Source organism: Leucoraja erinacea, chromosome 26 (genome assembly GCF_028641065.1).
Source record: "Leucoraja erinacea ecotype New England chromosome 26, Leri_hhj_1, whole genome shotgun sequence".
In the NCBI taxonomy this organism is placed as follows: Eukaryota; Metazoa; Chordata; class Chondrichthyes; order Rajiformes; family Rajidae; genus Leucoraja; species Leucoraja erinaceus.
The window spans coordinates 20,752,288-20,777,182 of record NC_073402.1 but is presented as its reverse complement, the minus strand read 5'-3'; the positions used below and the strand labels follow the sequence as shown (position 1 = coordinate 20,777,182).

Genomic DNA, 24,895 nt, shown 5'->3' with positions numbered 1-24,895 from the left:
CATAAGGCTCACTTACACTCCAGGTATAATTCAATGGTCAATGAATGTACCAACCTTTATGTCTTTGGGATGTGGGAGAAAACAAGACCACCTGAAGAAACCAACATTCACAGGAAAAATATATAAACTCCACAGGCAGCATGCATGGCCAGGATTGAACCCGTAGTTTTTGGGAGCTGCGAGGCAGCAACTCTACTGGCTTGTGTCACTGCTACATCAACATGCTAGTTTCAATGGGTGCAATCATGCTGCCAAATATCGAATGAATTTACTAGGAATTGAAGCTTTGAAATTTGGCTTTAATTGAACTGATTCTTAACAATACTTTCAGTAACTGTTACGTTGCATGTATACATCACAAATTAAATATCAATTACACAAAGTAGCAAGTCATTAGAATACAGAATGCGGCCTCATGATAACTTGCCAATAGAAAGGTCATTGATAATTGCATTAAACTTAAGTTTGCATTGCATTTCTGTGCAAAACTAAATTATGTACAAAAGACAGGAATATACAAAAAAAGCATTGCTAATCATTTGCACTAGTTTTGAAAGTGAGAAATGGAACTACAACAATATGACTAATTAGCTACCTACCCACTGCACAATAATCAGGGTCATCATGGCTTACTGGAGCAAAACACGTTAGAGATGCTGGCAATAGGAATCAAAGAGGGAGACTGGGCTCCAATGTCAACTTTGTCCTCACTGATATTACAGGCTCTGTTGAGCACTTCAAGCATTACTCTTCGCATCATGACTAATACTGGACATAACTGCCAACTTTGTTAATTTGCAAATCTGGTTTAAGTGGCTGAACTTTATTCAATTCTGCCATGTCCTCAACAAATGCCTACCTAGTTAGCTGAATAAAAAAGTACATTATTGGAATACAAAATCAGCTAAATCACTTTCCAAAAATCAGACAATTGTTCTCTGTAACATCTAAATGACCTATTGCTGCTTGTGGTTTATAACTAGACAGATTCATAAATGGATTTAAGCATCTTGAAAATGGGGGAGAATAAGAGAACTAAAGTTAGACACAAAATACTAGTGTAACTCAGCAAGATGCAGGTACAGCAGGCAGTCAAGAAAGCTAATGGCATGTTGGCCTTCATAAAAAAAGGAGGAGTATAGGAGCAAAGAGGTCCTTCTGCAGTTGTACAGGGCCCTAGTGAGACCACTCCTGGAGTATTGTGTGCAGTTTTGGTCTTCAAATTTGAGGAAGGACATTCTTGCTATTGGGGGGGTGCAGCGTAGGTTCACAAGGTTAGTTCCCGGGATGGCGGGATTGTCATATGTTGATAAAATGGAGCGACTGGGCTAGTATACACTGGAATTTAGAAGGATGAGAGGGCATCTTATTGAAACATAAGATTATTAAGGGAATGGACACGCTAGAGGAAACATGTTCCCGATGTTGGGGGAGTCCAGAACCAGGAGCCGCAGTTTAAGAATAAAGGGTAGGCCATTTAGAACGGAGACGAGAAAAAAATTATTCACCCAGAGAATTGTGAATCTGTGGAATTCTCTGCCTCAGATGGCAGTGGAGGCCAATTCTCTGGATGCTTTCAAGAGAGTGTTAGATAGAGCTCTTAAATATGGTGGAGTCAAGGGATATGGTGATAAGGCAGGAATGGGGTACTGATTGTGGATGATCAGCCATGATCGCATTGAATGGCGATGCTGGATCGAAGGGCCGAAAGGCCTATTCCTGCACCTATTGTCTATTGACAGGCAGCAACTCTGGAAAGAAGAAATGGGTGATGTTTTGGGTCGAGACCCTTCTTCAGACTTGAAACATCACCCATTCCTCCTCTCCAGAGAAACTGCCTGTCCCACCGGGTCACTCCAGCATTTTGTGTCTGTCTTCAGTGTAAACCAGAATCTGCAGTTCCTTCCTACAGAAGAGAACTAAAGTGATCAGGATTCTCTATAACGTATGAAATCTTATCAGTATAAAACATGGTGCAGATAATCAGACCCTCACCACAGTTTCAACATAAAGTTAAATGCAAAATCTTCACTCATTATTTATGGAATCTTGGATAGCGGTGAAACATACAGCAATTGTGACTGGATTGCAAAAATATTTCATTTTTGCACTAAGATGTTAACATTATGCAAGGTGCAGTACAAATGTTTTATATACACAGGTTTTATACAGTTAAAATACATTGGATATGAATTCCCCAGGTCTGACATTACAAATATGATGTATCCATGTCACTTTCCAGTCCAAAAGAGGAGACCTATTAGGCATCTCAAGTTCACATCATTCAAATTCTCTGCAGTTACAATTGTTCCAAATTAGAAAGAGTTGGAAGTACAAATTATTTGGCTTCATGGTTTTCTTGCCATATCTGGTTAAACCAATATAATCCAGTGCAAGCGAACCTGCTGTCAACCACGGCAGCTACCATCAAGACTTGCATGATTCTTACACAATCATTTTGTGTCTATCTTCCAGCATCTGCAGTTCCTTCCTCCACAGAACTGTTCATAACTTAGTTTATCTATTCAAGAACCTATTCCTACCTTAGCTCACTATATTTTCTTCTGCTTATCTGTCTTCCAGACTCAAGGTCCTGGTCTCTACTCAATATGTAGAAACTTGCAAAGCAGCTCCATGAGACGGTCCCAATTGTTGACCTGCTTTGTGAAATTGTGCCCACCCTTGGTCACCATTAACTACCATGAGAGCACATGGAAGAAGAATTTCTCAGGAAAGTGAAAGGTTAACATGAAAACCAGTGAAATGTAGTGCAACTTACCAATTAAACTCTGCCAGGAAATTCCCATTCAATAATAAAAACTTAATTCTGTGCCTCAATCTGCAAAGGTTTTGAATTCTATTCCAACATTTTTCATTTATATTATCTATCCAAAGCAAGCTATATTTCTATTACAAAGTCCAATAAAAATTGACAAATTCAACGGGAAGTGGAAGGGTTATGGCCTGTAAACTCTGAGAAAGAAAATTCAAAGCAAAATGTGACGACAGATACATGACAAGGAATATGTTCAGATATACTGCATATCTTGGATGTTTATTGCCACAAATCCTCTGTGCGCCCAAACTTAAAGACTAGGCCCCTGCAAACAAACAAACAAAATCTAAAAGTTAGAATTTCAGTGTAATGATTGAAAGACAATTGAAATGGTTAGAGCAAATCAGGAAGCTTTAGGAATACGTCTCATGTACAATTCCAGTCTCCTTTTCTACTTACCCAAAGAAGATAAATGCATTTTGGAAGAAGACAGCAATACCAGGGTAAACATCAGGCTTTTCTAAGGAGGGAAATAAATCCAATTTCATTTGTATAGTAAAAATAATTGGAACCATATAAAACAGACAAAAAATGAATGCAAGATATTTTGTATCGCTCTTCAATTGAACTGAAGCATCGTTCATGTCCCAGTCATTAGTACAAAGAGGTTTATGTCAATGCTCAGTCAATGTCAGCTCTCCAGAGCAATCCAGATAGTCCCACACTGTCCACCTTCAACCCTGAAAGATGCTGCTTCAAGTAATCATCAACCTTCCTTTTGAAAGCCATAACCTGCTGGCTGATGGTCAGTTTGGAATTTACCAGGACCACTTTGCTCCAGACCTCATCACAGCCTTGAATCAAAAGTGGACCAAACTCCAGGTGAGGCAACACTAACTGCGGTGGACAGGAGAAAAAAAAAACTCATCAAATATTAAAAACCTCTGGCAAAACCTGTCAATTAGCATGAGCGGGAGAACATTCCTATGGCTGGAGCCATAACGTACATAACGGAAGACAGCGGTGATTGTTGGTATTCAATCATTATGGACCCAGGACATCACCGCAGGCATTTCCCAGGGCAGTGTCTTGGGCCCAGCCAGGCTTCAACTACTTTATCAATGACCTTCCTTTTAATAAGGTCAGAAGTGGGGTTCTTTAGTTTTGATTGCACAATACTCAATTCCTTTCACAATTGCTTAGCACATTAATCAGTTCATGCCTGCATTCAGAAGACCCATGCAACGTCCAGACACGAGCTGATAAAGCAGTCAGCCAGGCAATGACCATTTCCAATGAGAGATAGCCAACTACCTACTGTGTATGTGTAAGAAGGAACTGCTGAGTTACACCAAAGCTGGTGTACCTCAGTGGGTGAGACAGCATCATGATCTGCTGAGTTACTCCATGCTTTTGTACCTACTGTGGCTGTTCAATGACATTACCATCACTCACTAACCACACAATCCTCAAAAAACCCAACATCCTGGGCGTCTCCGTTGACCAAAAACGTAACTGAACCAGCCACAGAAATACAGCTACAAGAGTAGACCAGAAGATGAAGATCCTGTGGATTCATCTCCCGACAGCCCAAAGATGATCCACCATCTACAATGTACAAGCCAAGAGTGTGATAGAATACTGTGCACTGGATGAGTGTAAAACCTGGCCAAAGCAGACCATTTGACCGGCATCCATCAACTGCTTAAGCAATCGTTCTCTCCACCACCAGCACACAGTGGTGGCTGTGGTCCTACCTACAAAGGACACCCAACATGCACCAAAGAGGACAAGGGTAGCATGTGTATGGAGACACCACTACCTGCAAATTCCCCTCCAAGCCCTGGACCATTCCCAATTTCTCAAAAGCAATAAATGCTGATCTTGCTAACAACACTCTAATCCTAAATAAGAATCAACACCAAATCTGCATTCACCGCATTTCCAGGCAACACACTCTAGATCAGTACTACTTATTGGGTACAACATTTTTATTTGTCACTCCTGGATTATTTGCCAATCTTTTTAAATCTGATCCCTCCAGCAATGGGAACAATTTCTCCATTTAGCCTGTCCAAGCCAAGCAGGATTTTCTGCACAAATTTCCTCAAGCTTTTTTCTTCTCCAAGGCTGGCTCCATACCTACCTTTCCAACAGATCCCACTTCATCTCTCTCCACAACCACACCTCTGCTACAGCCACAGTCACTCAAGGCGTTCCCCAAGGCTCCGTACTCGGCCCCCTCCTCTTCATCATCTACATCCTCCCCCTTGGTCAGATACTCCGCCACTTCAACCTGGACTTCCACTGTTACGCCGATGACACCCAGATCTACCTCAGCACCAAATCCCCCCCACAACCCCCCCTCTCCCATATCAACTCCTGTTTGTCAGCTATAAAAACCTGGATGCAACATAACTTCCTCAAACTCAACAGCGATAAAACAGAATTCCTCCTCATAGGCTCCAAATCCACACTCAGCAAAATCAATAATCCCACTCTCACCATCGACGGCACCACTGTCTCTCCATCTCCCCAGGCCCGCAACCTTGGCGTGATCTTTGATTCCACCCTCTCCCTCGAGCCTCACATCCGCCATGTCATTAAAACCTTCTTTCACCTCCGCAACATCGCCAAAATCAGACCCTCTCTCACACCCCCCGCTGCTGAAAGACTCATCCATGCCTTCATCTCCTCCCGACTGGACTACTGCAACTCACTTCTCCTTGGCATCAGCTCCAGCTACATCAACCGACTCCAACTGGTCCAGAACGCAGCCGCCCGACTCATCACCCACACCAAATCCTGGCATCACATCACTCCAGTCCTCAAACAACTTCACTGGCTTCCCATCTTCCACCGGATCACCTACAAAATCCTGGTCCTCACCTACAAAGCCCTCCACCATCTGGCCCCCCCATATCTCACTGACCTCCTCTCCCCCTACCAACCCTCACGGTCCCTCAGATCCACATCAGCCGGTCTCCTCTCCATCCACAAATCCAACCTCCGCAGTTTTGGGGACAGAGCCTTCTCTAGGGCAGCTCCCAGGCTCTGGAACTCCCTCCCCCAACTGATCCGCAATTCTGAGTCCCTCACCATCTTCCACTCCCGCCTCAAGACCCATCTGTTCACCTCTGCCTATCCTTAGCCCCACGTCTCCCTCCCTTTTCATCTGTGCTTGAATTGTTGCTCATTTTTTGGTTTGTTTTGTTTAGTTTTTGTTTTTTGCCTTGCCTTGTAAAGCGACTTTGAGTCCCTGAAAAGCGCTATATAAATTCAATTTATTATTATTATTATTATAATCTCAAACATGCTTTCATCCCAAAGATTGGAGACTTTAGTTTGGGCACTACTGCAATTGATAATGGCAACAAATAATAAAACGTTTACAGTTCTTTAATATTTTCATATTCTCAAAAGATTTTACAACACAAATTAGTACTAGAATTATATTATTGAGGCAAATGCTTTAATAAACTTGATTTGATGGTGATGGTTCAGACCATTGGGATATTTTTTATTGTAGGAAGGAACTGCAGATGCTGGTTTAAAAATCGAAAATAAACACAAGATATTTTTCTGTGCACTTGGGATATTGGAACAACTGGTAAAACACACATTATAAAGTAATAACTTATCATCTTATTAAACAGGTCAGACCTTATTTCTGTAATTACACTGTAGAACAAATAAAAGATATACAAAATGTAATTGACCTGCAGATTACAAATGGAATGTTTTATAAAACAAAGGAACTTCTAAACTCTAGGAATGTAGGAAAAAGTGATGGCTTTAGCAGCATCTGGTCACTATTAGCAACTTGCCTACTAATAGTTCAAGCGAGTTTATTGTCATGTGTCCCTGATAGGACAATTAAATTCTTGCTTTGCTTCAACACAACAGAACATAGTAGGCATTGACTACAAAACACATGAATAAATAAACTGATAAAGTGCAAATAACAGGTAATGGGTTATTAATGTTCAGAGTTTTGTCCGAGCCAGATTTAATAGCCCGATGGCTGTGGGGAAGTAGCTATTCCTGAACCTGGTCATTACAGTCTTCAGGCTCCTGTACCTTCTACTTGAAGGTAGCAGGGAGATGAGTGTGTGGCCAGGATGATGCGAGTCTTTGATGATACTGCCAGCCTTTTTGAGGCAGCGACTTCGATAAATCCCCTCGATGGAAAGGAAGGTCAGAGCCGATGATGGACTGGGCAGTGATTACTACTTTTTGTAGTCTCTTCCACTCCAGGGCGGGGATGACTTTTGAAGAGATGTGACTGATGGATTGGCTGGATTAAATGGGATGTATTGTTATGATCAGGATTCTGACCAGGAAGTTCATCTCTGGTTAGCCAGAAGTAACAACTATCCATTTGAAAACTGGTCAAGAAAATGGTCATGGTATCTCACATCTCTTCATTAAGAATTAAATGCTGTTGGTCACGTGCAATTAACCTAAGGGTACAATGGTCACTGTCTGAGTTTTGATGTTTAAATTATCCTGAATTCAGTGCCTTCCTCGGGAACAGAGGAAGAATTAATTTCATACGTACATGCTCAAACAAACCAGCGAACAAACAAATTAGATTTTTGACCTATTGTGGATGGCAGAGAGTGGCCATCTCCCACAGCAAATGCTAAATTTCAGCAAAGGTGACAATGCTGAACAGCATAAGGTGACTCGCTGAACAGCATAAATAAATGTATTTGGGTCTGTGGAGGCACAAACACTGAGAATATACAAAACTGATAAATTCTGATGGAAATAGAGTGGGGGGGGAGGGGTGTTGGTACAAAATGTGCCAAGATAAAAGATCAGTGATGACTATATTAAACAAACAATCCAATAAAATCTTGAAAATGTAATCCAAAAGTGAAACAATAACATGTGGTAGTCACATTTCTTGGCAATAACACAAATGTACAAACTTTGTTATTTCCTTTTTAATCGTTAGATTAAAAAAGAGAGAAGCAATTAATCATCCTAATTATTTTTGTTTCACTTTTAGTCTGCCCAGGATTAAGCAAATCCATTTCCACAGAGAAGAATTACAAGAATATGTTTCATAAACTTACGTGGGACTACATAACCTCCAAAAAGAATCCACATAGATGCAATGAGAGATCCAAATGCCAGCATAAAACCAATGAACAACCAGATTCGAGCACCTGAAAATCAAATTACTACTTGAGGGCATGGCAACGCAATATATTTACAACAAATTTGTCACCGTTTGATTAAAATAAATGACAACAACTTCTTAAATACGCCATTTTCAGAAACGTTCCAAGCAGTACACAAATTTGATATTACCTTAGCTGTTCTCTCTTAGTGAAGTTACAAGGAGAAAATGTGATGTAATGTTGAAAGTAATTATTTGAGTAATAACACTTGAATCTTATTACATCAAAAGGTAAACCAATGGGTGAATAACCAGACATGCAGATTATAGAGTCAGAGTCCAAAAGAACGGAAACTGGCCCTTCGGCCCAACTCAATCATGTTAACCAAGATGCTCCATCTAAGGGATCATCAGAATAGAAACAAATGGACAACAGACCCAGAAGAACTAGATTGAACCAGAAACACCCCCAAGCAGCAAACCAATAATGTTTGCACTAATGCAAATTAAATGATATACCTGTCTGGCCCATACAGCCTTCACTGTAGCCATCCCCGCGAACTTGTCCATTTGAAACGGCGTTTATCCTAAAAAGGCACCAATTCAAGCTTCATCAATATCAGAATGTCATTGAAACAATCCCTCTATTTATTGTTGTAAATGAAAGGAAATGCTGAAAATACTGGGAACATTCAGCTGTCCAGATAGCATCTTTGGCGAGTTAAACAGATGCTGCATGACCTGCTGAATGCTTCCATTATTTTCTGTTTTTATTTCCAATTTTCTACTAATATGATTAAGCAGGTAAGAAAACAATTTTACATCTATGCTGTGTGAACAAAGCATATGGCTTAAGGTTTCTGCAATCTCACGAACCGAGCTGTTAAAAAAAAAAAAAATCAGTATGAATTATTTCTCAATCCAGTACTTATTAAACTGCATTGTGATCTGGTCAAGTCACACCTTAAGTCAGCTCATTAAAAAAAAAATTTTTAAAAGTCAGTCACGATATAAAATTAAATAGAGAATAAACATGGATTTTGTAGTTTCAAAATGAAGAGCTTGGCAAATATAACATATTTGTATAAAAACTGAATTGTGCTCCGTTCAAAGAAAAGACATCTTTAATGAAATACAAATTTAGTGAAATGCTGCTTCATGCTCTTGGATCAGATGAGCCCAACTATACCGCAAGTAAAACATTTGAGCACCAACATAACCACCAGAATGAACCATGTTATTTTTATTTAAACAAGAATGATATAAAAAAGTAACATCAAAGCAGAACAAAAATCTTTTATGATATTTTTTTTTTAATCTAAAAATTGGTCAATGAGGTTTCAAGCAGTCTGGATCAGTGCAAATGAGCTGTGGATAAAGGGTAAAGCAAATCCAAATTTCATTGCTGAAATTCGCCTCTACATAGGGCTCAAGGAAAGAGAGTTCACGTCGCGACCCTGTTTTCATCAATCTTCCCACCACCACGCACAAGAAAGACACCATTGTATGCAGATGCCGAGAAGTGTTCAGCCCTGGCTGAACAACTTCTAATCTTGTGTGCGGACTCGATAATAAGAAGCCTCTACATACATGAGAAATGCGAGTGTTGCTATAACTCCACAGGTATGGTAGGAGTGGTTGAATCTGTCCATATCAGGGTATTTCACAGCAGCATCGATGATAATCCACCAGCCTGTGAAAAACTAAAAGATAAACAAATCCTTAAATATTGTGAAAGTAAATGTAAAGTAAATTTCCTCTGATTCACATTAGTGAATGGCATATTGTCAAATATACAAAATGTCAGTAAACACATTATCAGAATCAATGGCAGAACAAATTGTAACACCCAAAGAAAGTAAGTCAGCAAGAGAAAGCAACAGCAAGTGATTCGGTCTCTCATCAATGCCATTAGATGTTGAAAGCCAAGCAGTTGTAACACTAGCTAGCCTCAATCCCTCAGGTTGGGATAATCAGGTTGGGATTAGGTTTGGCTATTAGCACCACATATTCGAACTGTTATTAATTCCAATGAAAGACATGAAGTCACTATAATCCAATTGTAAAAGATTAATGTCTTCAGTCAAAGTGGGGGGAAAGGGAAAAAGGATAAAGGGGGTGGTGTTTCCAGATATTTTCCTCGTAACATAGGAATCATAAAGGCTACCAAGAGCAGGCTCTCCGAGCAATTGCGTTCCCCTGTGATCTATGTGTAGGAAGGAACTGGAGATGCTGGTTTAAACCGAAGATAGACAAAAAATACTGGAGTAACTCAGTGGGACAGGTAGCATCTCTGGAGAGAAGGAATGGGTGATGTTTCGGGTCAAAACCCTTCTTCAGACTGAAAGTCAGTGGAACTTTTGTGAATTTCAGTCTGAAGAAGGGACTTGGCCTAAAATGTAACCCATTCATTCCATCCAGAGATGCTGCCCGTCCCACTGTGTTACTCCAGCATTTTGTGTCTATCCCCTGTAATCTATTCTCTCCAGCCCTCCCCAGCCTATTCTCCTACCATCCATCTATACTAGGGGCAGTTTACAGTTACGAATTAACAGCATATCTTTGGGATGTGGAAACCAGAGAACTCAGGTGGTTTAGGAATTTCTGGAAATTATAATAACATTTGGCGAGTTTGTAATATGGTTAATCCAAGAGATTTACAGGAAAAAGGATTATGCAAAAGGAGGTCAACATATAGAAGGTAATTTAACGGTCATGTTAGAGGAGACAATAATTACATTAGGGAAGTGTTTAGATTGCTAAGCAAAGCAAGATAGGGCAAAGATATACATAGCATGTTTGTATACCAGGATCAATACAATAAAACTGATCCCACGGTAAAAGTAATCACTTTATGACACCCATTTACAGGGGAAATGTAAAAAAGGGCTGTTATGCAAAGGAAGACAAGTAAGTCCCAGCTGTCAGACAGATAGAGGTACTCCCACAGAGAAAAAAAATGGACCAAAAATTATAGTGGGTTACGTAAATTATTGTAATTAAAAAAGCGAAGTCGACATGTGCCCATTGAAATGAGAATAACAATCCACTGTACGATTTCTGGGGCAGCAGATTATTTTTGAGCAAAACACAAAGTGCTGGAGGAATACAGTGGATCAGGCAGCATCTGTGGAGGGAATGGACTGAAGACGTTTCAGGTTGGAACCCTTCTTCAAACTCGACAGAAATATTGTCTATCCATTCCCGCCAAGATGCTGCCTGACCCTCCAGCACTTTGATTTTTCTCAAGATTTCAGCATCTGCAGTTTCTTGTTCCTCCACTGTGTTTTGAAGCAAAGGGGCTGCATATGCTAGAAAATCAAGCAAGAACTGCAAATACTTAGCAAGTCAGGCAACATCTGTGCAGAGAGAATCAGTTATCATTTCAAGTTGATGACCTTTAATAGCATCAGTGGTATTTGGATTAATCAGGTAAATTCTGAAATCCAAGATGCTCTGGAACTTTATATTTTATATTATATTTTATTACATTACTCAGTCTGAAGAATGGTCTCGACCAGAAACGTCACCTATTCCTTTTCCCTAGAGATGCTGCGTTACTCCAGCTTTTTGTTTCGGTCTTCGGTTTAAACCAGCATCTGCAGTTCCTCCCTACACATTTATCATATTTATTATGTTGATATTATCATTTTTTTAATAAATCTTTTTGAAAATACACAGAATTTACCCAGAGTAAATATATAACTTTTATAATTATCTTTTAAGATATGACTTCTATAATTATCTTATCAAAAAAGGTCAATTTTTCAGAGGATACATACCAACACGCCAGCAGCTATAGATGCAATGGCATTTCGTTTTTCACTCCAATCAATACATTCGCATTCCGGACATCTGATGTTATCCAAAAATCCTGACATTCTGCAAAACCAACAATGTAATTTCCATTTAGAAAGCAGATTATTTCACAAATTATGGAATCAGAAGCTTAAAGTCTGCATTGACTTTTCCAAACAATAGTGTTCTGCTCTTTCTTATACGCTTGAATGCTTTATGTTCCTTCAAGCGTTTATTCAATGCTTTTGAGGTCTGCTAGTGGATCTGACGCCAAGATCCTATATAATCCACACTTTTATTCAATTCGTTTTTTTTTTCATGTCATAACATCTGGTTCTTTGGTTTTAAATCCGTGTCCTCAAAAATGACCAGACACAACTTGTCCTCATTTATTCTATTAAACCTCATGATTTTAATCCCTTGTCAAATCTGCTCAGCCTTTTCTACTCAAAGGAGAATTAGCTTGACTATTCAAATAAATACAAACCCTTTCCCCCTGATCTACCTGGGTAGATATCTTCCAAGATCTCTTCAAAATTTGACTATCTATTTAAAAGAACGGGTCAGAATCAGTCAGAGTACTGGAACTGGGACTGAAATAAATTAAAAAAAGTTTAGCATGTCAATGCCAAAAACTTGCTGTGCATAATGTAATTTTGTACATTTCTAAAAATCGTATCAAGGTTGGAGTGGTGAAAGTGGCCAAATTTAAATTGGAAAAAATGGATACATAAATGGAATGGAACTGAACTGTGAAATGATAACTTAAACAAACATTTGATAAATTTGCTTGGGTTCTTCGAGGATAGAATAAAACATGTAGTAATAAAACATGTAGCTAGATATACGTAAGGGCTTCCATTAATACTATCTACCTTAATGAATTGGAGGAGGAACCAGAGGGCAAGGTATTAAAGATTGTTGATGACAAAAAAAAGGTAGGAAGGCACATGCCTACGTGACTATAAGAGAGGTTGAATGATTAGGCAAAACCTTGGCAAATGTATTTCTCTGTAGGAAACTGCAATGTTAGGAATCAAAAGACAAACAGTTATCTAAATACAGAGAGTGCAAATGAATGGTGCGGCACTTTTCTAGAACACAAAGTTAATATGAGGGTATAGCAAGTAGTTAGGGAGGCAAAAGGCATATTTACCTTTACTGCAAGGAAGTTAGCGCATATATACAGAGAAGTATTGTTAAAATTGTACAGAATGTCAGTGTGGCTTCATCTAGAATATTGCGTCTTGTTTTGGTCGCCTACAATTTAAGCAGATATATTAACATTGGAGGTAAGTCAGAGACGATCCACTCGGGTTGAGAGAGAAGTAGAAACGAGGAACTGTAGATGCTGGTTTACAAAAGACACAGAGTTGGAGCAGCTCAGTGGATCAGGCACTATTTCAAGAGAACAAGGATAGACTGCTGTAAATTGCCCGTCTGTAGACGAGTGACAGAATTGACAGGAATGTGGGGAGAATAAAATGGCATCAATGTGGAATAACTACCTGGCAAGTACTCTGGCATGTACTCTGTGTGCTGAAGGGCCTAGTTCTGTCCTGTTTGACTGTTGAAGGTGGGGCTGAGGCAGATTAGCCGGTTTATGATGAAAACTATGGCGGGCTCAAGGAGCCAGCTGGGAAACATGAGAAGCTCAGTTCAAGGAGGATAGGATATAACCACAACTACATTCAACAAAAGACAATGATCATGGATGATGTTGTGGCAGGGTGCAGGGATGTGAATTATTGTTCTCTAATTAATGATTTTCCTCGCATGAAAAGGGAAAGAATTAGTGTTTAATCTGATTGATGGTGGAATCGTAATTATGCCATGGCAATAAAACTTTGAAAGAATACTTATTGTTCTCAATATAAATCAATAATTTCCCACTTTAAAATATTAATGAACATACAATACTCACAATCCTGTTAACCAAATTACCCACATCAAAACATTCAACACAATATGCTCATATTTTGTTTATATTACTACATATACCCTTTTGTCCTTCACATGGATTATTCCAATTAGATACATTAATCATAGGATGTTCGTCATAGAGATAGAGGGCAGTTAATCCATTGAGACCATACCAACTCCATGCATGAAGAACGAATGAGAGCAGCCCCAACAATTCAAACTCACCTACTGGACTGAAACGAAAGCAACCGCTTTAAATATTCATTCCCTCCATCACTAGCATACAGGTACATCGATAGAGAGCACTACAGTTATATAGTCGACACAGTCAAGTTATATGCATAGGCCACATCTTTCAAACGCTTGATCATCCCCTGCAGATTCTCTTCCAACACACACGTCACATTGACTTAGAAGTATATCACCAGTACTTCCTCATCGTAGTTCTCAACCCTGGAACTTCCTTGCTAATAGCAGCATGGGAAGATCACCGCTGTTTAAGGTGGTGGCACATCACTATCTTCTAAAGACAAATAGTGTTGACCACTAAATGTTAAACTTGCCAGTCACATCCAGATCCTAAAAAATGAATATTTACAAAAAATCTAGACAGTCTCACTCCCCCACCCTCCCCAGCAAATTATTTTAGATTTTTTTTTAAAAACACCACAATTCAATATTCCTTCAGTACGAAACCCTGGCAGTCAATGCCACACACCAACCACATTCTGGTTCTTTTGCCAATCTTCATTCTATGTTGACAAATCTTTACAGCACCTCTCCAAAGCCTTCACTTCTTTCCTAAAATGCGGCTGGTGTTATTAGACATTTTCAACCTCTCATTGCCAAGGCCTGTGTTCCCCATCTGCTTTAAAAATACATCCATTATACCACTGCTCAAGAAGGAAGGACATTATTGCCATAGAGGGAGTGCAGAGGCGGTTCACCAGACTGATTCCTGGGATGTCAGGACTGTCTTATGAAGAAAGACTGGATAGACTTGGTTTATACTCTCTAGAGTTTAGGAGATTGAGAGGGGATCTTATAGAAACTTACAAAATTCTTAAAGGGTTGGACAGGCTAGATGCAGGAAGATTGTTTCCGATGTTGGGGAAGTCCAGGACAAGGGGTCACAGCTTAAGGATAAGGGGGAAATCCTTTAAAACCGATATGAGGAGAACTTTTTTCACACAGAGAGTGGTGAATCTCTGGAACTCTCTGCCACAGAGGGTAGTTGAGGCCAGTTCATTGGCTATATTTAAGAGGGAGTTAGATGTGGCCCTTGTGGCCAAGGGGATCAGAGGGTATGGAGAAAAGGCAGGTACGGGATAATGAGTTGGATGATCAGCCATGATCATATTAAATGGCGGTGCAGGCTCGAAGGGCCGAATGGCCTACTCCTGCACCTAATTTCTATGTTTCTATGTTTCTATGCAAGGTGACAGACCTCAATGGCAACTGATCACCAGCACAGACATCTGTGTTGATGAAGTGCTTTGAGAGGTTGATTATGACACATATCAACCCCGGCCTTAATAAGAACCTGGGCTCACTACAATTTGCCCACCATCACAAAAAATCAGCAGAGGATGCGATATAACCAGCTCTGCACAGGACCACTTGGATGATAAGAATATGCAAGTCAGGCTGTTGATGCACTATAGTTCTGCCTTCAACACCACCATCTCCTCTAAACTTATCATCAAACTCAGGGAATTGCATCTTAGCTCATCACTTATGTAATTGGATCCTCGACTTCCTCGTTTGCTCTTCTAAGTAGAGAATCTCTTGTTTTCTTGACCTTTCACCCCCCTCCATATACAGCCAAACCATCCATGGTGCTCCAGATCTCGGGTGTTGATCCTCGATATGCTCTTCAGGGGGAAATCTATTTCTCCATTCTCACCACTCCTCCACATCAGAACTCAAATGCACACAACTTGGAAAGATTGAAGAGCATAGCTACAAGATTTTTGAAGAGAGATCCGTGACTAGGCCGAGCAATACGTGTAGGAAGGAACTGCAGATGCTGGTTTAAATTGAAGTTAGACAAAATGCTGGAGTAACTCAGCGGGCCAGGCAGCATCTCTGGAGAGAAGGAACGGGTGACGTTTCAGGTCGAGACCCTTCTTCAGACTGATGTCAGCGGAGTAGGCGTTACATAGATAAGGAGGTGTGTAGATAAGGAAGTGTAAGGTGTAAAAACAGGACAAAGGGAATGTAGCTGAAGGAAAATGTAGAATACATCATTGTTAGTTGGAAGAAGGCAACAACAAAGCAAACAGAGATGAAATGTAGTAAAAGACAGTAAGACTGGTCACAACACTGCGTGCATTTCTAACTAACAATGATCTATTCTACATGTTCCTTGATGAATATTGGTGTCTAGGCCGAGCAACAGCCTGGCTACTGCTGGGAATCTGCCACTCCGCTCTCTCCAGCTACAAGTCGGTGTTCTCACGGACCACAACTACCCCCAAACGGACAGAGTCGGACACCCCAACCCCACATCCAAACTTCCTTGGACCTTTAACGATTGAGCTCTGGCCCAGGCAGTGAAGCCCAGTTCGGAGACGCATCAACGACCGTCAGGAAAATGCACGCCGTGTTGTAAAGAGGAAGAACAACAACTGGACAGTCGAAGCACCAAATGATGCTAGGCGTTTAACGAAAGCGCAGTCTGTACTCACTCGGCCGCGCACAGTCCCCACCACAAACAATAGACGATCTTTGTCCCAGCAAAGACCCACTGCGCATGCCCAAAGATCCTTCGCTATAGGATCTTTGCGCATGCCAGTCCGCCCGGACGTCACGTGATTAGTGACGGCGTACGTGATGATGTAATCCTTTCATTAAAACGCCAGTCATTGTTCGCCCCACCGCCGGGGGGGGCAGTGCGCATGCGTCTAACCACGCCCACCTCACTTCACCTCCTCACGTGATGCCATCCTTTCTAAAGGGGGGAGGGGGGAGGGATTATTGTCTCTGGACACAGTAACCAAAGATTATAGAGGAGCGCTCCTCTAGGATCTTTGACAGTAACCAGCAAAGATCTTAGAGCGAAGCAAGATAGGTTACTCTCACGCAAACGTGAGGTACGCTCATGGGCGGTTTCATGGGTGATTACAGGACACATTTTAGCAAGCAGACTCCGCCATCTTGTTCCGCCATCTTGCACCGCTTTCTTGCTCCCGCCTTCTTGCTTCCGGCCAAAGATTGGATCCGCAGCGTGGAGAAGGAGTGCAAGGCCCGGGGCAGCGGGGAGAAGGAGTGCAAGGCCCGGGGCAGCGGGGAGAAGGAGTGCGGGGCCCGGGGCAGCGGGGAGAAGGAGTGCGGGGAGAGAGAGTGCGGGGCCCGGGGCAGCGGGGAGAGAGAGTGCGGGGCAGCGGGGGAGAAGGAGTGCGGGGTCCGGGGCAGCGGAGAGAGAGCGGGGAGAAGGAGTGCGGGGCCCGGGGCAGCGGGGAGAAGGAGTGCGGGGCCCGGGGCAGCGGGGAGAAGGAGTGCGGGGCCCGGGGCAGCGGGGAGAGAGAGTGCCCCAAGACAATGTTTCTTATTTACAATGTTTCTTATTTAATGTCCCTTGTCTAGTCTGAAATAAAGTTCATTATTGGTTTAGAAGAAATATAATTGTGTGTGTTATATACATTTATATAATTTTCATGTATGTGTGTTTATAAACATTTTATTCCTTAACAAGAATCAACAGAATTATGAACTAATTGAATTACGAATCTAACCCTATAATCACGCACAAAAAGTCCCCCCTGTCAATCACCCTGCGAGTCGGTCGGTTCCGGTTACTACAAAATCAACTCAAACACTGCTTGTGAGCCATTTAAAAAGAAATGATTTAAAAAACATTAAAAAAGACAATTACCAGAATCAAATTTTATTCTTGACAAGAAGTTTGAACTGACAGATTTATGAATCTGACCCACACAAACTGTTGCCCCGCAACATTGATTACAGTGCGAGTCGGGTCGGGTTAGGTAGGCTCAGGTTGCTAAAATGGGCGTGGAAAATGCCCATGATCCCCCTCCATAGCGTACTACACGTCAGTCCATTGCATTTAGCAGGAGTAGCCTATCTTGCTCCGCTATAAGATCTTTGGTAACCAGGGAGCGAAACACCAAGTGCTACTTCCTCAAAGGGGAGGGTTATCGTCCCAGTGATCCAGATGTTTTGTTTAAAGATTGGTACGAACACTACTGAATATGACACTTTTGAATGTATAGATACTAAGAACCTTTAGACTTCATAAGATCATGTGGTAGGAGCCATTCGGCCCCATCAAATCTGCATCGCAATTCAATCATGGCTAATCTCTCTCCATCCTAACCCCATTCTCCTGCCTTCCCCCCCCCATAACCTCTGACAACTGTACTAATCAAGAACCTATCTATCTCTGCCTTAAGTATATCCACTGACTTGGCCTCCACAGCCTTCTGAGCCTTCTTAGAGATACATACAGCATGGATTCCAGGGCCTTCAGCCCATCAAGTCCGCATGGACTGCTGATTACACCGTACACTTGCACTATCCAACACACAGGGACAATTCTTACAACTTTCCAAAGCCAATTAACCTGCAAACCAGTTTGTCTGTGGAGAGTCGAAGGAAACCAGAGCACCTGTTGAAAACACACGTGGTCACAGGGAGAACGTGCAAATTCCGTACAGTCAGCAGCCGTAGTCAGGATCGAACCCGGGTGTCTGGCACTGTTGGGCAAAAACGCTACTGCAGTGCCACTGTGTTGCCCTTTCTATGATAATCTTTTGCATGATTTTTTTTGTGAATATTTTTTATTCCAAATAAAATCAATTTTTAGAAGTAAAAAAAGTAAAGTAAACTGCTGTGATGGCTACACTATTGAATATATAGGCATACGTTTTTTCACTGCTTAATTTTGTATATATTTCTTTATTTTGAATAACATTTATATTTGAAATGACAAAAAACTGCGCCCTGTAAGCCAGTGATACAAAAACTACCACAAGTTGCAAAGTTGTTTTGTGTAAAGATAGCTGTGAACACAGCTGAGCACAACAGTAGTGTATACCACTAAGAATGTATGAAGTGTTTTTGTGCAGTTTTTGTTTTGCAGTTTAAAAAATTCTGAATATTTTTTTTGTCTGCAGATGCAGAACTACAGATGCTGGTTTACACTGAAGATAGACACAAAATGCTGGTGTAACTCAACGGGAGGGGAAGGGTCTTGACTCGAAATGTTACCCATTCCTTCTCTCCAAAGATGCTGCCTGTCCTGCTGAGTTATTCCAGTATTTTGTGTCATTCCAGCATATGAATGTACAAAGAGGTTTGCCAGTGCCAGAAACGTGGCAACTTGTGTAACTCTTAGGTGAGGTCTGCTGTATGAATTTACCGGATTGTATGCAAAAACAAAGAATTTCACTGTACTTAGATACATGTCATTATAAAGCATCATTGAGAATATACACAAAATGCTGGAGTAACTCAGTTGGGACAGGCAGCATCTCTAGAGAAGGAATGGTTCTCGTTATTACTCGTCAGGAGGTATCATCTTTTCCACAGCCAACAATGGACCATTGTGGGCTCCACCATTCCTTGATCATCGTTGCTGGCTTGGATCTGTCTTATTTTCATTCACTTGTTCGATGTGCCTTTTCATACCTTTAGTCCGAAGGTGGTGAATCTGGAATTTATTGCCACAGAAGGCTGTGGAGGCCAAGTCAGTGGATATTTTTCAGGCAGTGATAGATTGATTCTTGATCAGTATGGGTGTCAGAGGCTATGGGGTTAAGAGAGAGAGGGAGAGAGATGATTGATTGAATGGCAGAGTAAACTTAATGTGCCGAATGGCCTCATTCTCTCCTATCACTTACGATTTGTGTAGGAAAGAACTGCGGACGCTGGTTTATACCGTAGACACAAAAAGCTGGAGTAACTCAACGGGAAAACGCGGTATCTCTGGAGGGAAGGATTGGATGACGTTCCGTGTCGAGCCCTTCTTCAAATTAAGAGTCCGGGGAAAGGGAAATAGGTCTGAAGAAGGGTCTCGACCCGAAACGTCACCTATTCCTTTTCTCCAGAGACGATGCCTGGTCGGCTGAGTTACTCCAGCTTTTTGTGTCCATCGTGGGGAGATATCTCATTTGTCAGAGGGGTAAGTCCAGCTGTTGGCGGTTGTGCGGTAGCAAGCAGAAACAGAAACAGAAATGCCCACAGCAAAGATCATAGAGCGAATCTTTGGTCCACAGCAAGAGGGCCCTGAAAATTATCGGACTGGCTGCAAGGCCTCAAATGGGCCCCGACCTCGGGTGTTTCACAGAGGAAGAGGACTTAACTTTCTGGTGCCTTTCCCCACAGTGGAATCTTTTGATTCTGCTGTGGGGGGATGTTTGTGTTGAACTCTTTAATGTGTTGTGTCCATTTTCTTCATTTTTTTTAACCTTTTTCTATGGTTTGTATGGAAACGTATTATCTATTTTATGTAAAGCACTTTGGTGTCAATGCGAGTTGACTTAAAACGTGCTATATAAATAAAACGTACTTACTTACTGGTCCCTCAATACCACCAAACTGATCAAAAAGGCGCAGCAGCGCCTTTACTTTCTGAGGAGGCTTAAGAAAGCTCACCTGTCCCCCCAGATCCTGTCCAACTTCTACTGCTGTACCATCGAAAGCATCCTGACCACCTGCTTCACGGTATGGCACAGCAGCTGCACCACAGCTGACAGGAAGGCACTGCAACGGGTGGTGAAAACCGCTCAGCACATCATCGGTGCCCCGCTCCCTGCCATGGATGCCCTCCACCGAAAACGGTGTCTGAGACGGGCCGGGAAAATTATCAAGGACCCCTCACCCTAACCATGGACTATTTGCCCTCCTCCCATCAGGGAGGCGGTACAGGAGCCTCAGGTATCGCACAAGCAGGCTGAGGAACAGCTTTTTCAATAACACAATTACATTGCTGAACTCAGAGTCCCGTCGCTAGCTATCTTTAGACTCTCCGTATACATTTGTGTACATTTATTGCCTATGTACCAGTTTAATTCATCCACAGTCCACACATTGTTAACCATATTTTTATTTTTATTTGTATTTTTATTTCTACTATCTTGCACTATGACCAGACGCTAAACTGCATTTCGTTGTCTCTGTACTGTACACTGACAATGACAATTAAAATTGAATCTGAATTTGTACCTGTACTCGTATTTGTGCAATGACAATAAAGTTGAATTGAATTACAGCATCTGCAGCCATCTTTGGCCCATTGTGTGCCTGAGGGTGCGGGTTGTGCGCATGCTCGTGTGCGGGGATCACATGACTGGTGTCTGAGGGACGCCAGCAGCAGCAGCAGCAGCGACAGCAACAAAGATTAGCAGCGGGACCCGGCGGCAGCGGCGGAGGAGCAGCAGCTGACAAGATGCCCAAGTATTACTGCGACTACTGCGACACCTACCTCACCCACGACTCGCCGTCCGTCCGCAAGACGCACTGCGAGGGCCGCAAGCACAAGGAGAACGTCAAGGACTACTACCAGAAATGGATGGAGGAGCAGGCCCAGAGCCTGATCGATAAGACGACGGCCGCCTTCCGCCAGGGCAAGATCCCGCCCACCGCGCCATTCTCCACGCCGACCGGGCCGCCCCCGGGTGGAGCTGCCATCCCGCCGCCTCCCGGCAACGTGGGGGTGCCGCCGCCTCGCCCCGCCATCCTACCCGGGCCGCCGATGGGAGGGCCGCCCATGATGCCGATGATGGGCCACGCTCCGCCCGGTATGATGTTGGTGGGCCCGGGGATGAGACCGCCCATGGGTGGCCCGGTGCCCATGATGCCGGGCCCGATGATGGGGCCTCACCGGCCCATGATGGTGCCTTCCAGACCTGGATTACTACGCGCGGCCAGATAAAGCGAGGGCGGGCTGCAAGAGGGACATTACCCGGAGCAACGTTTCCTACCCCCCCGCCCGATACCGCCGCCGTTTCAAGACCAGTTTTTCTACCAGTTGCAGCTGCCCGATGCCTGTCTCCTTCATTGTTAAACCAGGTTAATGTGAGCGGATTTCGCAGCTGCCAATCTGAATTGTAATGCCCAATTCAGATTTACTTACCACACCGGACTTGGTTTTGCAAGAAACGGCTTACGTGATATTTTTCTGGTTGTACGATTATTATTTTTTTCTTCCCCAAATATATTTGACGGACAAAAGACATAGTTTCTAATTGCCCATTATTTTTCGGTCTTACGATGCCACACTTTTTGGCCGGAAAATAAAGATGGATGGTTGAAAATCCTTGTTCTTTTGAAGGTCTAACTTTTATCAACAAAATGGAAGACCTCTAAAGTCCACAGAAAGTGGTTGACCCATTTGATTAAAGGTGTTTGTCCAAATACTGATTTAACATGTATATCCGGTTCTTGTGTTCTTCTATATTTGTCTTTTAAGCAGATAAATCAACTGGTGGAAACCTTTACTTGAAAGTGCACTGTTATTAAAACACAATAATTAGTTATACTTTGTTTTGCCATCTTTAAATAGCGGAAATATTGAATTTTTTAGTTTTTAATAAACATACTTTGGTTGACCTGGTCTTCTTTTGGCAGCTATTTTGCACTCTGGTTAACGTCTCACGGCAAATTTCTGCCCCTACTACAGCAGCTCTGAATACAGTCCCTAATGACAACTGATGAGATTGTGGGAATGATAATCAGTGCTTTTACGATGGATCATAATCCTCCAGCACTTCTTGGTCAACTATCAATGGTTGTACATGGAGTTGTGGAATACTTTATTGTCACATGTAACAAGGCACAGTGTAATTCTTTGCTTGTCAGTCATAGCCAGCAATTTAAAAGTAGAAACCAGGAACTGCAGTAGCTGGTATACACATAAGGGCACAAAGTGCTGGAGTAACTCATTGGGTCAAGCAGCATCTTCTGAGAATATGGGCAGGTCGCGTTTTAGGTTGGGACGCTTCTTCAGACTAATTGTGGGGTGTGCGGGGAGAAAGCCGAGATGAGAGGCAGTACAAAGTGCGGCAGACGCAAAATGAGTGATGTTTCTCTGAAGAATTTCTCGACCCGAAACATCGCCCATTCCTTCTCTCCAGAGATGCTGCCTGTCCCGCTAAGTTACTCCAGCTTTTGGTGTCTAGCCCAGGTCAGTATGGGAAGTAGAGTTAAAATGGTCAGCAACCAGGAGATCCAGTAGGTCTTGGATGATTGAGCGCAAGTGAGCTGAGTCTATGCTTGGTATCACTGATGTACAGGAGGCCACAAATAATGTTTTTTTGGTGTAATGAAGGCTTTAAGATTAATATCCTTAGTCACTTGTTTGTGTTACTTTAATATTTAATAGAAAATGAGCAGCGGTTTTAGGAAATCAGAATATTGGTTTGCCAGTCTATAACCAACTATTTCTGGAACCTTAGTATGGTTTGAAGTTGCATTTCCAGTTTATGTGAAGCATTAATGTGGTCAGCATCTCAAGATGAAAAATGTTTAAAAGTTGTCTTCATGAATCATTTAAATGTAATGAATCTTAAGCTACATATTTTTCAATTCACCTTAACTATTCATAATGAACTTCCATAGTGAACGGTCATTAAATTCTGTACTGTGTCACTTCACTGAGATAGTTAGCAAGGTACAAACATTGTTTGGGAATTGTAATGCACACTATTCTCATTTTACATAGTTCACTTCAACAGTAGCATCATCTAACAATATCAAGTCATGAAGCTCAGTTACACAAAATTATGTACTCTTCCCTCAAAGCCTAACCCTAATGATTCCTCTTGGTGCTATTGACTTAAATATACCCTTTCATTTAATCAATTGTTTGATGACTAACCAATTGTTTACTATCAATACACAAATAAAGCAGAATGAAAAGTTGAGCAGGTATATAAACTAAATGTTTTGTTGCAACAGAAAAATAACGTAATTGCAAAAAATGCTGCTTGTTTCCTGACTGCAAGAATTGGAATAGTACCAGAGGCAGTGATTGAGAAGGGGAGATTTAACATTTTATGCTGGTGGCAATTTTTTAAAACCCATCCTAGGCACAAATGTTTTCTATTCAAATGTTCATTTCTTTCTAAATGTTATCACTTGCAAGTACATTTTCTATACTTTGGGCTACCTATCCTTTACTTTGTCTTGGACTATTTGGCTATGTGGTGTTAAGATGGATCGTGTCTGTTGCAGCAAAGATATTTCCATTGTTGTTAGCAGTTACGCAAGGGATTCTATTTTCAACTACTTTCGGAAATTTGTAACATTCCCATCACTTTATTGTATATTGTCAATAGGAGATTGGGATTGTGACTTGCATTATGAAGATAAACTGGCTGAACTTATGGAGGCATGGGTATGAAACAGTACTATCGTGGAAAATAACTTTAAAAAATGATTTAAAGATAGTACGCATTTCAGACCTATCTGAGGAAGGGTCTAGCCCCAAAACATCTCCAATCCTGGTTCTCCAGAGATGCTACCTGACCTGCCAAGTTACTCCAGCACTTCTGTTCTTTTACACATTTTAAAACCAGTGTTGCTAGCCACCATATTGCTATTTACCTATCAGAAAGGGCATTTGTTACACTGATTCAGTATAATCAGTGAATAATTTTACCTACGATAGACACAAAGATGGAGTAACTCAGCGGGACAGGCAGCATCTCTAGAGAGGGAATGGGTGATGTTTCGTGTCAAGACCCTTCTTCAGACTGGCTGGGATAAGGAAAACGAGAGATATAGTCAGCGATGTGGAGAGATAAAGAATATTGAAAAACTTGCAAAAAATTAAGAAAGATAAAGGAAACAGGCCATTGTATACTCTAGGGTGACAATGAGAAGCTAGTGAGACTAGGGGGGGGGGGGGGGGGGGGGGGGGGTAGTAGAAAGAGAGGGGGGGAATGCCGGGGCTACCTGAAGTGAGAGGTTTCAATATTTGGCTGTAAGTTGCCCAGCGAAATATGAGATGCTGTTCCTCCAATTTGCGTTTAGCCTCACTCTGACAATGGAGGAGACTGAGGACAGAAAGGTCTGTGTAGGAATGAGAAGGAGAATTAAAGTGTCCAGCAACCAGGAGATCAGGTTGGTTCACGCAGGCCAAGTGAAGGTGTTCCGCGAAAGGATTGCCGAGTCTGCGTTTGGTCTCGCCGATGTATAATAGTCCACATCTTGAACAACGGATACAGTAGATGAGGTTGGATGAGGTGCAAGTGAACCTCTGCCTAACCTGAAAGGACTGTCGGGGTTTTATCTGATGTCTC

The 24,895-nt window shown here is 41.9% G+C and overlaps 3 protein-coding genes across 5 annotated transcripts in view; 2 read left to right on the top strand and 1 right to left on the bottom strand.

Moving 5' to 3' along the window:
• Nucleotides 1-24,895, top strand: part of rsrp1 (arginine/serine-rich protein 1) — a 238,176-nt gene that overhangs the window by 189,807 nt on the left and 23,474 nt on the right. The gene's annotated exons all lie outside the window — the stretch shown is intronic.
• tmem50a (transmembrane protein 50A) lies at nucleotides 279-16,459 on the bottom strand. 3 transcript variants are annotated; one of them, XM_055656332.1, is made up of 7 exons: nucleotides 16,319-16,458; nucleotides 11,690-11,789; nucleotides 9,498-9,610; nucleotides 8,427-8,494; nucleotides 7,861-7,953; nucleotides 3,236-3,296; nucleotides 279-3,101 (listed from the first exon to the last, which is right to left on the bottom strand). In XM_055656332.1, exons 2-7 carry the CDS (start codon nucleotides 11,786-11,788, stop codon nucleotides 3,056-3,058), a joined length of 480 nt encoding a protein of 159 aa, XP_055512307.1. In that variant the 5' UTR covers nucleotide 11,789; nucleotides 16,319-16,458; the 3' UTR covers nucleotides 279-3,055. The 3 variants fall into 3 exon arrangements, with proteins under 3 accessions (XP_055512307.1, XP_055512308.1, XP_055512309.1); XM_055656333.1 differs by lacking the exon at nucleotides 16,319-16,458 and adding an exon at nucleotides 12,862-12,880; XM_055656334.1 differs by lacking the exon at nucleotides 279-3,101 and having other exon boundaries at nucleotides 3,232-3,296; nucleotides 16,319-16,459.
• snrpc (small nuclear ribonucleoprotein polypeptide C) lies at nucleotides 20,911-22,201 on the top strand. The gene has a single exon (XM_055656331.1). It carries the CDS (start codon nucleotides 21,040-21,042, stop codon nucleotides 21,523-21,525), a length of 486 nt encoding a protein of 161 aa, XP_055512306.1. The 5' UTR covers nucleotides 20,911-21,039; the 3' UTR covers nucleotides 21,526-22,201.

Bases quoted from the DNA above. Each gene is read 5' to 3' on its own strand.
- snrpc (XM_055656331.1), top strand. From the start codon at position 21,040: ATGCCCAAGTATTACTGCGACTACTGCGACACCTACCTCACCCACGAC.
- tmem50a (XM_055656332.1), bottom strand. From the start codon at position 11,788: ATGTCAGGATTTTTGGATAACATCAGATGTCCGGAATGCGAATGTATT. The intron at 9,611-11,689 runs GTATGTATCCTC...TTTATCTTTTAG, and splicing joins CTATAGCTGCTGGCGTGTTG to TTTTTCACAGGCTGGTGGAT. The intron at 7,954-8,426 runs GTATATCATTTA...TTTGATTTTCAG, and splicing joins AGGCTGTATGGGCCAGACAG to GTGCTCGAATCTGGTTGTTC.